The sequence below is a fragment of the Geospiza fortis genome, unplaced genomic scaffold, assembly GCF_000277835.1.
Source record: "Geospiza fortis unplaced genomic scaffold, GeoFor_1.0 scaffold98, whole genome shotgun sequence".
Taxonomy (NCBI): domain Eukaryota; kingdom Metazoa; phylum Chordata; class Aves; order Passeriformes; family Thraupidae; genus Geospiza; species Geospiza fortis.
Window position 1 is genome coordinate 3,075,352 of NW_005054306.1, and position 12,248 is coordinate 3,087,599.

Genomic DNA, 12,248 nt, shown 5'->3' on the forward strand with positions numbered 1-12,248 from the left:
TTTCTTAGGATGAAGCTTTTAGGTGTGTGGAGATGGGCACAAGGAATGCACAGCTAGTGCAAGCTTGGAGCTTGCTTTACAGCAGGACGCTGCTATGCCACAGTCACACTCCAGCCCTCTCATATCCAGCACCTGGGAAATTCACGGAGATGTCCAGGAGGGTCCAGTGATTTTATTCATGTTGCTGTTATCATGGGATGTTGGTTTAATGATTGAGATTCGGGTTGTAAAAGAAGTGGTGTGCTGGTCTTGACGCTTTGTTTTTTTCCTTTCCTGCAGAATTCGATCCGGCACAACTTGTCCCTTCACAGCCGATTCGTCAGGGTGCAGAATGAAGGCACCGGGAAAAGCTCTTGGTGGATGATCAATCCAGATGGTGGAAAAGGCGGCAAGGCGCCCCGGAGGCGCGCTGTGTCAATGGACAACAGCAACAAGTACACCAAGAGCAGAGGGCGGGCAGCAAAGAAAAAGGCAGCCCTGCAGACAGCCCAGGAGACGAGTGAGGACAGCCCTTCCCAGCTCTCCAAGTGGCCAGGGAGTCCCACCTCCCGCAGCAGCGACGAGCTGGATGCATGGACAGATTTTCGCTCCCGTACAAATTCAAACGCCAGTACGATCAGTGGCCGCTTGTCACCAATTTTGGCAAGCACCGAGCTCGATGATGTTCAAGATGATGATGCTCCACTCTCTCCCATGTTGTACAGTAGTCCATCGAGCTTGTCCCCATCGGTAAACAAACCGTGCACTGTGGAGTTGCCTAGGTTGACTGATATGGCTGGGACAATGAACTTGAACGATGGACTGACTGATAACCTCATGGATGATCTCTTGGACAATATAACACTCCCTCCCTCCCAGCAGTCACCCACAGGAGGGATAATGCAGAGAAGCTCCAGTTTTCCTTATGGTTCCAAAGGTTCAGGGCTGGGCTCCCCGTCAAGTAGTTTCAACAACGCTGTGTTTGGGCCGTCGTCCCTGAATTCCCTCCGCCAGTCGCCCATGCAGACGATTCAGGAGAACAAGCAGGCCACCTTCTCTTCCATTTCTCATTACAACAACCAGACGCTGCAGGATCTCCTCACCTCTGATGCGCTTAGTCACAGCGATGTAATGATGACACAGTCTGACCCACTCATGTCACAAGCCAGCACAGCTGTGTCCGCCCAGAATTCCCGCAGGAATATAATGCTCCGCAACGACCCCATGATGTCGTTTGCCGCGCAGTCCAGCCAGGGCGGTCTGGTCAATCAGAACCTGTCCCATCACCAGCACCAGTCCCACAACTCCTCTCTTAGTGGCAGCCGTGCCTTGTCCAATTCCATCAGTAACATAGGCTTGAGTGACTCCAGCAGCTTGGGATCCACCAAACATCAGCAGTCACCTGTCAATCAGTCTATGCAAACACTTTCTGACCCGCTGTCAGGCTCCTCTTTGTACTCCTCTAGCGTGAACCTCCCAGTCATGGGACATGAGAAGTTCCCCAGTGACTTGGACCTGGACATTTTCAATGGGAGCCTGGAGTGTGACATGGAGTCCATTATCCGCAGTGAACTCATGGATGCCGATGGGCTGGATTTTAATTTTGATTCCCTCATCTCAGCTCAGAACGTTGTCAGTCTGAATGTGGGGAACTTCACTGGTGCTAAACAGGCTTCATCACAGAGTTGGGTACCAGGCTGAAGGATCTTTGAGAACAGGGAAAACGGGCAAACAGGTCAGTGCCCCATAGATGTGGTAAAATAATTGGTTCCTTAGTTTTATTGGAGTTTGCACCGAACCCTTAAGCACACTAATAATAGTAATTTGGCTTGTGATGGCTTGCTGTGTGTTGGTATGCAACAGGCACAACCAAGAAATGTGGAGGTGTGGAAGGAAATGAGGCTAAGCTATAAAAGCTGCTCGACTGCAACACTGTCGGCACGCATCTGGTGTTCAGCGCCCTTCTTAATTTAGGCATGAGAAATGTTAATGACAAATCAGGCAAACCAAGGTGGAATATTTGTGGCTTTTAGGAATCACAGAGCTCTAACTCGTCTTCTTTGAAGTCGCAACAGATGGATTCCCTCTTGCAGCCGATGCCACGTGTAGCCAAGCTGTGTTACACAGGGATGGGGCAAGGGGCTCTGCAGTCAGTGGAGCAGTGTTGTGTGGGAGCAGGAAGAGTGTCTTTGCAAGATCAGAGCACTCACTTGGGATCAGGTGTGTGGGACAGATCTGGACAGAATCAGAGTTGCGCTACTGCTGTGGCTTAGCAACACTAGCAAAGTTGTTTGGGTTTGCTTTTTCATTAAATTGTATTTCTTGGCCCAAAAAAGGTATCAAATGGAGGAATTATATATTGGTGGGATCCTGGTCTCAGGAATGTCCTGGCCTACTTAATGTTTTAAGTACGCAATAACTGTTTTCCTCCTGCCCCTCCCTAAATGGGGTAGACATCTTTTTCTTTTGGACTCCTCCAAGAGAATATCTGTAGATTTGGGTTCTAACATAGGTGTTTTTCTAATGGTAGCTTCTTCAGATTAATTTTTTTTCAAGATTGATGTGTTTTTTTCCATTACTTATTTTCCACAGCTGGGGGCTTGTAATCATTGTTTCTGTCATTCTTTTGTGATTCTTCAGGATCCTGCCCATACCTCTGCCTGCTCACACATACATATTCCCTGACTCATAGGGTAGGTGCCGCACAAAGTGCCCTTTCTCCTTTGTTTATTTATTAGTATAAGGGAGTAAATTTCAAAATGTAGTAGGATAAAAGGTTAGCTATAAATTATTGAAAGTGTTCTATTAACTTCAGAGCAGTATGTAGAGCATCTCAGTGGTGAGGTTAAATGAGGCATTCATTCAGTTTACAGCTTACTTCCAGCTTTCTTATTTTCCAGGTGAAGGACAGAAAGGAGTCCGTGTCCTTTGACTTTATGGTGCATAATTTTCCCCTTTCATCTTTAATTGTGTTTTCATTCACTGTTTCACAGTTAGATGTTCAAGAGGAAGCTTTGTGGTAGGTGAGCAGCAGTGGTGAACCTGGAGAATGTTTTCCTGCTTCCTGTGTATACGGAGCACCTCAGGAGACGTGCTGTGATCTGCTCTCTGTGAGGGACAGCAAGGCTGCCCAGGCAGCCTCCTTTCAGTCCACCTGCAAAGCTGCCCTGCTCCGATGGAGTTGTTGGTGTGCACAGTCCTTTCTCTGTCAGTGCAAGGATTTCCTCTGGTTCTTGCACATCTTCTTACTCTTAGCAAGAGCTTTGCAATGCACAGCCAGGAGACAGGCTGTGGAGAAGGCCTGTAGAGGACACTGCGTCCCACGGACCCTGAGCAAGGCAGCAATGTGGCAATGCCAGGGCCACAGATGAATGTTGGGGTTTCTTCAGTTCTGGTAGTGGAGAATTTAGGAAAAGAAAGGAAGGAAAAAAAGAGGCTTGATTCAAAATCGAGGAAGCAGAAGTTTGCAGCAGATCATGCTTGCTGACCAGTTCTCTCTTCCTTCAGGTGCATGAGCTGCTTGGATTTAAAAACCTTCATTGCACGATATAAAAAAAAAGGCTGTAGGGACTTTATTGCTGTGCAACATCCAGCAGTACAATCTGTCAAATGGGGCCTGAAAAATAGACGTTATTGACAGTTTTGCTTGACACAAGCAAGTAGGGCAGCCTCTTGCTTCCATAGCTTCATATGCTGAGCCTAGGTAGCAGCCACCAAGGGGGACTTGTGTGGGCAGCGTGGAGGAGACACAACACCTCACCTCCTCACTGATGCTCCCTGCTGCCTCTTCACCCCGGCCTCTGGCATCCATGGAAAGCATAGCTGCCATGATCTTTTTCAGGCTGCTCCCTCTGAATAAAGGAGCTGACACATCTGTGTGAGCAGAGTCTCATTGCAGAGGGCAGATTTATTAATGAGACAGCTCTCCTCGGCGGATTACTGTCCAGTCATCTGTGGAAGCCTCTCTCCCTCTCCCTGACAAGTGGACCGGCTGCTGTGGGGTGCCTCTGGTATCAGGTGCAACCACAGATGATTTCTGCTGAGCTGGTTCATCATGCACCCTTCCTCATCTGTTAAGCAGCACTCTTTGAGAGTTTGCCTCCCTGTGAGCATCTCGTGTTTTGATAGGGGCTTCTCGCATGACATCCCATGCAATTGTTCTGAATTGCTTTTCTTGGTTGCTTCTCCACTGCAGCAGTAGGGATCCCTAAATTAAAATCTTCTCTCAGCAATGTTCATGGCCCCAGTAATGAATCTTTGCAAGCCCAAAGACTGGGGAACGTTTTTGGCAGAACATCCTGGCAATTGCTTATGCTACATCCGTTTCACCGGGGTAGCCAGGTGTGTTTTGCAGGCAGGCAAAAGCAGTTACAATGGATTATTGGCATACCTAGGAATAGTGAGTGCTGTGTGTTCTGTTAAAAATAAGAGAAACATTGCAGTCAGTTTTCAGGAAGAAAAGAAAGAAGGCAAATACACAGGTATTTAATTTATACATACTTAGGTATAGAGGGAGGTTTACTTTGGAAGAAAATCAACTACAGTTTCTTCATAGGGAAATTAAAAAACCCTGCAGGAGATGCCACTGTTGCAGGTTTAGTGGCTGTGCACGTTTGCTGCACACAAGCATGGTTCCTGCAAAGAACCCTGGCCAATCCCACGCCACCAACCTGTGCCCATGAGGCTGCCCAGGCCCAGCCTTTCAGAGGGCCCTCATTGAGGCATATAAATGAATTTGGGTTCGGTTTGGGTTTTTTTCTCTTACAAGAAGGAATAGAGAGAATCAATTTTTTTTTCTTGCTTTATTCACTCAGTTATAATTTTTCCCTCTTATACTGCCTGGGGCCTCTGTTCCCCTCTCTCTACCTGCTTTCCAAAAGCACTGGATGATGCCCTCCACCCACTCAGATAATCATCACCTTGGTATTTCAGAGGGTTTAGCAATAAATAGGCATCACTATTCCCTCACCTGTCTCTAGAATACCTTTTATTTTGAAATTAATGGGTCCTTCTCTTAGTCTGGGATTCCCACAACCCTGCACTTTGCTCCGGGGTCTGTCTCACCTGGCAAGTTCAAAGGGACTTGGCATTTGCCAAAGAGTAATCCCAAAAGAGAGTATCAGGGAAGAATATTCAGGACTTGTGCTGCTGCTGCCTGGAAGGTCAGGAGCTGATGAGCAGTTGCTGCATGGGCAAACATTTTCTCCAGCACCAAAACCCATCCAAGAAGTTGCTTTTACCTGGATTGTTTCAGTGATCCAGTTGACAATGGCATCATGTAGGCAGCAATGCTGTCAGGGTTAGACATGGGGTGGAGAAAGGCTCAGCATGAGCAGGGCAGGAACTTCTTGAGTTGGTGTCATAGTCTGAAAAATTCATCTAAGCTGCATCTTTTGAAGGAAGTTTCAGTGTGTCATTTATCAGGGTGCCTCTGGGCTCTGTAACAGAGCTGTGCTGGACTCATGTTGATTTATTTGAAAATTACATGTAAAATACTTGACAGATGAGTTAAAGTCACTCATTTTCGACTAATATCATCCAGGTCCCACATCTTCTTATTGCAGAATACACAAGCTGCAAATAGGCACGTAATGTTCACACTTGATGATTAACATCTCTGGTGAAAAAAAATCTTAGGAAACCTAGCAAAATGTCTGTTAGTCTTTCATTAGTCCATATCATCTTGGACTACTTGCCAGTTTGTTAATTTGTGTTCAGGCTGCATACAATTCGTACCTAAGACAAATTTGTCTGAGGATTTCATGTTTACAACACCATCTTAAAAGTGAAAATAGGTACTTAAAGATCTCCATTTGGATGGAGTTTTGAATCAGAGAGTTGTGTGCAGTTTACCACAAAGAAAATGATTTTTGTTTTCTGCCAGAAAACTTCTGCCCATGAAAGCTGAATTACTGGACCTCTTGCCTGATGACATGTGACTGCTTCAGGACCATAGCTGCACTTCCTTCTCATTTTCAAAAATGAGGTCTTAGGGATAGGGCTGCCAGGTTTCTTACACAGAGCTAAGGTGGGGCTGTCTGCCTTCAAAAAATCTAAAGGAAATTCAAGAGGAGCACATTCTTCTGCTCAATTTCTAGTAGGCTAGTGGTTAAGGTGGTGGCACTTGTAACATTTAAATGTTGTTTCTGCCAGCCCAAGTTTTGAAAGGTGGTTTTGTGAGTAGCTGAACTCCACACATGCCAAGTTTAGTCTTTGAACAAAAATATCTATGTCGAAAATGTATTTTGTGGGGAACAGGGATCCCTTCAATTCCATGGAGGGCCTGCCCTGAGCAGGCTCCTCAGTGGCTGGGGAACACATCAGTGGCCCAGGAACAGACTCTGTGCTCATGGCTGCTGGGGAGGAGGAGAGGGGAAATTGGGGCAAACCCCATTGCCCCCCATGAAGTCCCACTGAAGCTCATCAGAGCCCCTTGCATCCAGAGGCCAGTCCTGGGCTTGCAGGGATGCTGTCACTTTTGCTGTGTGAAGACAGCAGGAGCTGACACACAAATGAATTGCTCACTCCTTCTGGGAGTAGGGCTTTTTTGTTCTGGTATGTTTTTAATCTGGGTTTATTGTTTGGGGTTTTATTAACCCAGGGAAGAGATATGTAAAAACCAGGATTGGCTCCACAGGCTTGTGTTGTGAGTGTAAAGCAGCTGAAGCCAGGACAGCGGTCTTAGCCTGTGGTTTGGGTGTTCTTCTGTTGGTGTTTTATATAGATGTATTTTTTAGAACCTCATGCTTTGTCATGTGATTCAGCAGCAATAATTAGGCAGAAACTTGCTGTCCCTGCAGATGCTAAGATTACAGGATGACATACTCTCACCAGATGACAGCACAAACTGATATTTTTAGCACAGCCCGCATCAACTGGTGTCCCCAGTGCTTTCCTCCTTGGATCAGCAGTGCACAGGTTTTGCTACAGAATGAGTCTTTGCAAATCGTCTGTCTCATGTGAATGAGCCATAATGACTGTTTAGAGCTGCAGATCAGTGTTGGTCCCTCGGTATGTGGTTTGCCTGATAACTGGGCTGGTTACAGGTGGCTTTTCTTTGTTCATTCCTTCCTTTGAGCCAGAGTTTTAAATAGCCCCCATGAAAGCATGTTTTCTTGAAGAAGTGCGTAATAAGAGCTCCTTTTTAGAAACATAGCGTCATGCAGCTGAGGAAAGGTCAGGATCTTTTTTTCATATCAATTGGGCGCTCAGCCCAGGTGATGAACTGACAGCTGGAGAGGTTTAAGTCTTGTGTTGATGCCAGCCAAAAAGCCCAGGTACAGTGTGGCAGTGGGAGTGCCTGTTTGAGTAGTACTGATAGCCAGCCTTTCTGTCCTGGCCTGGGGAAAGGGCATGAAGGAAGGAGCCATGCTGGGCTCCTGGTGCCAATGTTGAAGGAGCTCCAGCAGGATGTTCCCATCAGCACAGTCCTTGATCAAGTCGCGAGCGGTGTGTGGGGACGCTGACCCCGTTAAATCAGGTACCTGTGGCTGGGTGGTCGGAATGCCTGCTCTGGTCCAGTCTGCTGGGGATGTTTAATCAGCTTTTCCACTCAGATTGCTGCACAGGGTGGCAGTTATTGGAGTCTGGCAGAGGGACATCTGCTGAGCAGGAATCGGACAGGGCCACGGCTCGGCTAGTGGAAGCCGCTGTGCAGCCACGGCTGTCTGCCATTGCTCCAGGAAAAAGGCCACTTTTCCAAGATGATGCTGTGGAGAATGGCTTGTGCTTATGCACTTCTACAGCTGAGCTGAATGTCTTGCCCATTGTTTATCCCTTGCACTGCCTGCATATCCTGGCTTTTATCTACATACAAATGTAGATAAAATCTGGGTTTGAGGTAGGACCTTTCCTCTCTTGCCTTTTCTGCCACTTGTAAGTTATGATAGAAGATGTCCTGCCTTTTATCGACATGGTATTGGCCTCTCATTTTCAATTTACCATAGAGGAAAACAAGAAGATTCCATAGCAGGGAAGATGTTTTTAAAATAGACTTGGTACCTGGCAAAGAAAAAGAAGCTGTGTATGAGCACATTCAGAATAATGGGTACACAGCATGTTTCCATAGCACTATAAAACCATAATTCAGGATGCCTCTAGCCGTGGAAGTACCTCTCACTCAAAAATGTGACTCTTCTTCTTCAGATTCGAAAATGCAAGCAAAATCCTTTTGTGGTCTTGCACAGGTGCAGTGGTTACACATCTTTTTGTGATCCACAGTAGACATCTCCTTCCCAGTGCTCCTGAATGCCTAAAGAAAGCACAGGTGTTCCAGCTGTAGGGCTTTACCCCTAAAGAAAGATGTATTTTGTATTTTTGGCCTTCTTCATCTAGTCCAGCAGCATCCTGCCTTAAGAGGGCTGTGTTGAACACCCAGGCTGATAGCTCTCAGTCATTGGCAGTGTCACCCAAAACTGGCAGGATTTCCATCCCATTCTTTGGGCTCCTGAGTAAAATAGAAGGTATAAAATTGACCAAAAGTTGTCAAGTAAGAAACCTGATGACCTTATGGAGAGAAGTTGTCCTGTATCTAAGCTCTCTTGTGTTAGCCAGGGCAGAGGATTAAACCCAGCCTGATGTGATGGTTCTCAACAGCAATTGTCCATCAACAGTGCTTGGGGCTCAGAGTTTCCTTTTCAACTGTAAAATGGGTAGATGGGACTTTACCTGCCTTTGTGGGTAAGATGAACTGCCCAGAGGAGCAGTGGATTCTCCTGTGCTGGAAATACTCCATACATGACAGGATCCTGAATAATCTTACCTAAGGCCCTGCCTTGAACATAAAGTTGGACTAGATGATGCTGATCTCTTCCAGCCTGGACTTCTATATGGTGCTGTAGAGCAATGGGATATTAGAATAACCTGCTTATAAATAGTTGTGGCACCTCACTACAGTTCTGGCCTTTCCCAGGGTGCTGGTACAGGATGAGAGAATGATCTGCTGTCTTAAATTACATTTACTTCTAAAATACTTGGTTGTCTCCTATGGTTTGCAGTGTTCCTTGGAAGAAGAGCAGCAACAGAAGGAAAAGAGACACTTGCGTGCCTTACGTGCTTATGCAGCTACAAGCACTGCAACATTTTAGCTCCCATAAGTCTTGGTTCTGTGCTGGCATTCTTCCTCTTTCTATCCTTCAACCCTTATTCTCTGCCCCCAGTTCTGAGCTGGGAAAGATCTATTTTTATGAGCAGAATTTAAAGAGAAAAGGCGAAGTTGCAGCATGCCTGAAAGTTCAGGAAATAAAGCCACATTAAGCTGCCAACTCTTTTTTTTTGTCCTTGGGCTTTGTCCCCTGACCTCAGTGCTGTCCCTCAGCACTGGGCCATCCTGTGACACGCCAGTAGGGTGTCACTGTGGCATACCTGCTGTGGGTATTGGGATTTCCAATTTTTATTGTGCTTGAAATACAAATCTCGTGCTGTAATTTTGTCATTACAGAAAGACTGGCTATAGTAGCTATCTTCTTTACTTGTTTTAAGCAAATTCTGTGTATTTTTCAGTCTTCAGCTCTGGAACCTCAGGCAGAATATTAACTTGTAACCACACAAAATCAAGTCTTGCTTTTTGAGCCTACCCCAGCTTTGGAGTAGAAGCTCAGTTGCTAGAAGCAATGACAAATCGAAGGGCAGAGGCACCAGAACGAATGAACATCTGTCACTAAAGGACACAAGTTTCCTTGAAAATGTCTACATCCCAAGTGTCTAGACAGTAAAAGTAGTTACTGGGATTTCCTGTCCCTGGAGAGTTGTTGCACAGTGGTACCCAGGGAGAACACTTGTTTTACAGACCTCTAAAGGGTAATATTTTCCAAGATGAGATCCACTGAACAAGCCTTCCAGCCAAATCAGGAGATCCATGTTAGGCTGCCATACAGAGGAGCTGTGTGTTGGCAGTGCAGATTCTCATACCATAATTGTATGACGGAGCACACGGCTTTTCTTCCAACAGAAAACTTCATGTGCTGGTGGCTGTGTTGGCTCACTGATAAACCAGGGCATGTTATCTATGCCCTGCTCTGGAGAGCATCACCACGTCACCTTTCTGTTCTGAAGAAATTTCCAGTGCTTCATAATTGGCACCGCTGGGAATCAAAGGGAGAAAGCAACAGGTGGCAGATGATTCTTCAGAGCTGCTCTGGTGGTGCACAAGCTGGCATGGGGCTTAGGAGTCCAGCTAGGTGGTGGAATGATGTGAGACAGAGGCGAAGAAATGTTGTTGCTGGGGGGAAATTAGAACTGGTCAGCTTGGCCACAGAGTAAAATGAGAGTAGCATTTGTAACTGGTCAGTAGCAACGTAGAGGATGGGAGGGCAGAGAACAATACAGAAGAAAGGGGCATCTCATCTCCTGCATGACTGTTTGCAAAGCTTTTAGCAGGGCCTGTTGCAACAGGACAAGGGTAATGGTTTTAAACCAGAAGAGGGTATATTAGAACAAATAAGAGGAGAGCATTTTTTACAATGAGGGTGGTAAAACACCACAACAGATTGCCCAGTGAGGTGGTGGATGTCCCATCCCTGAAACTGCTCCAGGCCAGGTTGGATGGGGCTCTGAGCAACCTGATCTATTTGAAGATGTTCTTGCTCACTTCAGGGGGATTGGATTAGACAATCTATAAGGTCCCTGCCAGCCCAAACCATTCTATGATTCTGTAATAAATGAAGAAATAACTGGAGCACTTGTTTCCCTGCCTTGATACAGTTTTCATCGCTGTGGGGTAGCCAGCTGCTAGCTCAGGGTAAATAGGCTTTTTGTGGTGAGACAGAAAGCAAGACTGTGTGAGTCTGTTACAGATGTTAACAGGGTAATTTGAAGGCAGGCAGGTTAAGACTTTGATCTAGCTCTTTTCATTTTTAATGCATTCGCAAAGTCCATGTAAGCAGAGGTGTGAAAATGGAACATAGTTTTGTTCTGCCATGTGATTCACACCTCAGCTGTGCATCTGTGTCCAAAATGTTGGCACTGTCTGAAGTATAGGTCCCCCAAGAAAAAATATTTTGCAATGCCACTTCCACAAAAGATGCTCAACTTAACGCATCCTCCAGTTTTTTTCTCATCACTTGGTTTCATAGTATAATGCTTCACATAGATTTTTAATTTAAACATTAAGCAGAACTCTGGTGCTTTATTGGGAGTTTCAGTACTCTTTTACTTTTAATCAATAGCTTTATTCAAAGTCAGCAAGACTTCTCATACGTGCCACAGTTAAGCCCATGCTCAACATAACTGGCAGCTGCCTGAGAGGGAGCTGACTTGCTGGGCTGTGGCATTTGGGACATGAGCCTTGCCTTCAGAGGGTGTTGTGCTTTGGGAAGTCACTCATTTCCAGCCCCCTCTGGTGCTCAGGCTTTAAGAAGTAGAGAAATGGGCTTGCACTTGCCTGAGCAGCTTACAAGCCACTGGCCAGGTTTTACTGGGGGCTGCCAGGCCTGTCTGGGTATCTCCTGCTGACCTTGTTACGGCCATTGGGGCACACCAAATGGAGTCATTGGCAGGCAGTCACATTAACGACGGCCAGCCTTAATTTGCCCTTTGAAAATGAAGAAATCAATATGTTGATCCAGTCAGAAATCCCTTTATTCACAAAACAGTCTACCCCAAACCCCTCCACATAATTAAGGCTAAAGCCAAATTTTGTTTGGGTGAAATGCACAATCTGTCTGCTCCCTAAGCTGTGCTGAATGAACTTCTCCTCTAATGGCACAGGGAGCAGCTGTCACACTGTTGCTTTAATAACCATGAGACAAAATGATTAAATTTCCATCAATCATTTAGCATTATCAGAATAGGTCATTTTAATAAATTGTTATCATAGGATCAGTGCCTGGCACCTTAGACAGGAGACAGTTTGAGTGATCCTCCTTGCAGGAGATGCCTGTCCTGGTTAAAGCAGCAGTTCCACTAAATCCACCATTTTTCATGAGGGTGCCTGCTATCAGGGTCTTTTGAAAGTAAAGACATTCCTGTCATCAACTCAATGGCTTTTTGGTCTCAGCCAGTGTCCCCTTGTTCTTGCATTGTATAAAAAATCATCAATCTTTCATCTTGGGGAAAATCCTCAAAAGGTAGTAAGAGGGAGGCGTGAGTGGACTAAACCCTGTTTTCAGAAGCCATTTCAGAGCCAGAAGCTACATGCCCAGCAATACTGATGTCTACCAAGTGAACTTTCTGAAAATGTGAGAGGATTTCATGGGAATGTTTAAATGTACATACTTTCCAAAACCCTCTGTGGTGTTTGCCTGTATCTCTAAGCCACTGGGAGTACGTTT

The 12,248-nt window shown here is 45.9% G+C and overlaps 1 protein-coding gene across 2 annotated transcripts in view; it reads left to right on the forward strand.

Annotated features, from left to right (window-relative positions):
- Positions 1 to 281: 281 nt before the first annotated feature.
- FOXO3 (forkhead box O3) overlaps positions 282 to 12,248 on the forward strand; it is a 16,936-nt gene continuing 4,969 nt past the window's right edge. Inside the window, exons 1-2 of one of the 2 annotated variants that reach the window (XM_031066671.1) lie at positions 282 to 1,714; positions 2,572 to 2,631. In XM_031066671.1, coding sequence (XP_030922531.1) covers positions 361 to 1,680 — 1,320 coding nt within the window. In that variant the 5' untranslated portion in view covers positions 282 to 360 and the 3' untranslated portion in view covers positions 1,681 to 1,714; positions 2,572 to 2,631. Of the gene's footprint in view, positions 1,715 to 2,571; positions 2,632 to 12,248 lie in introns of those variants that run through there. The other variant, XM_031066670.1, reaches the window with a different exon arrangement.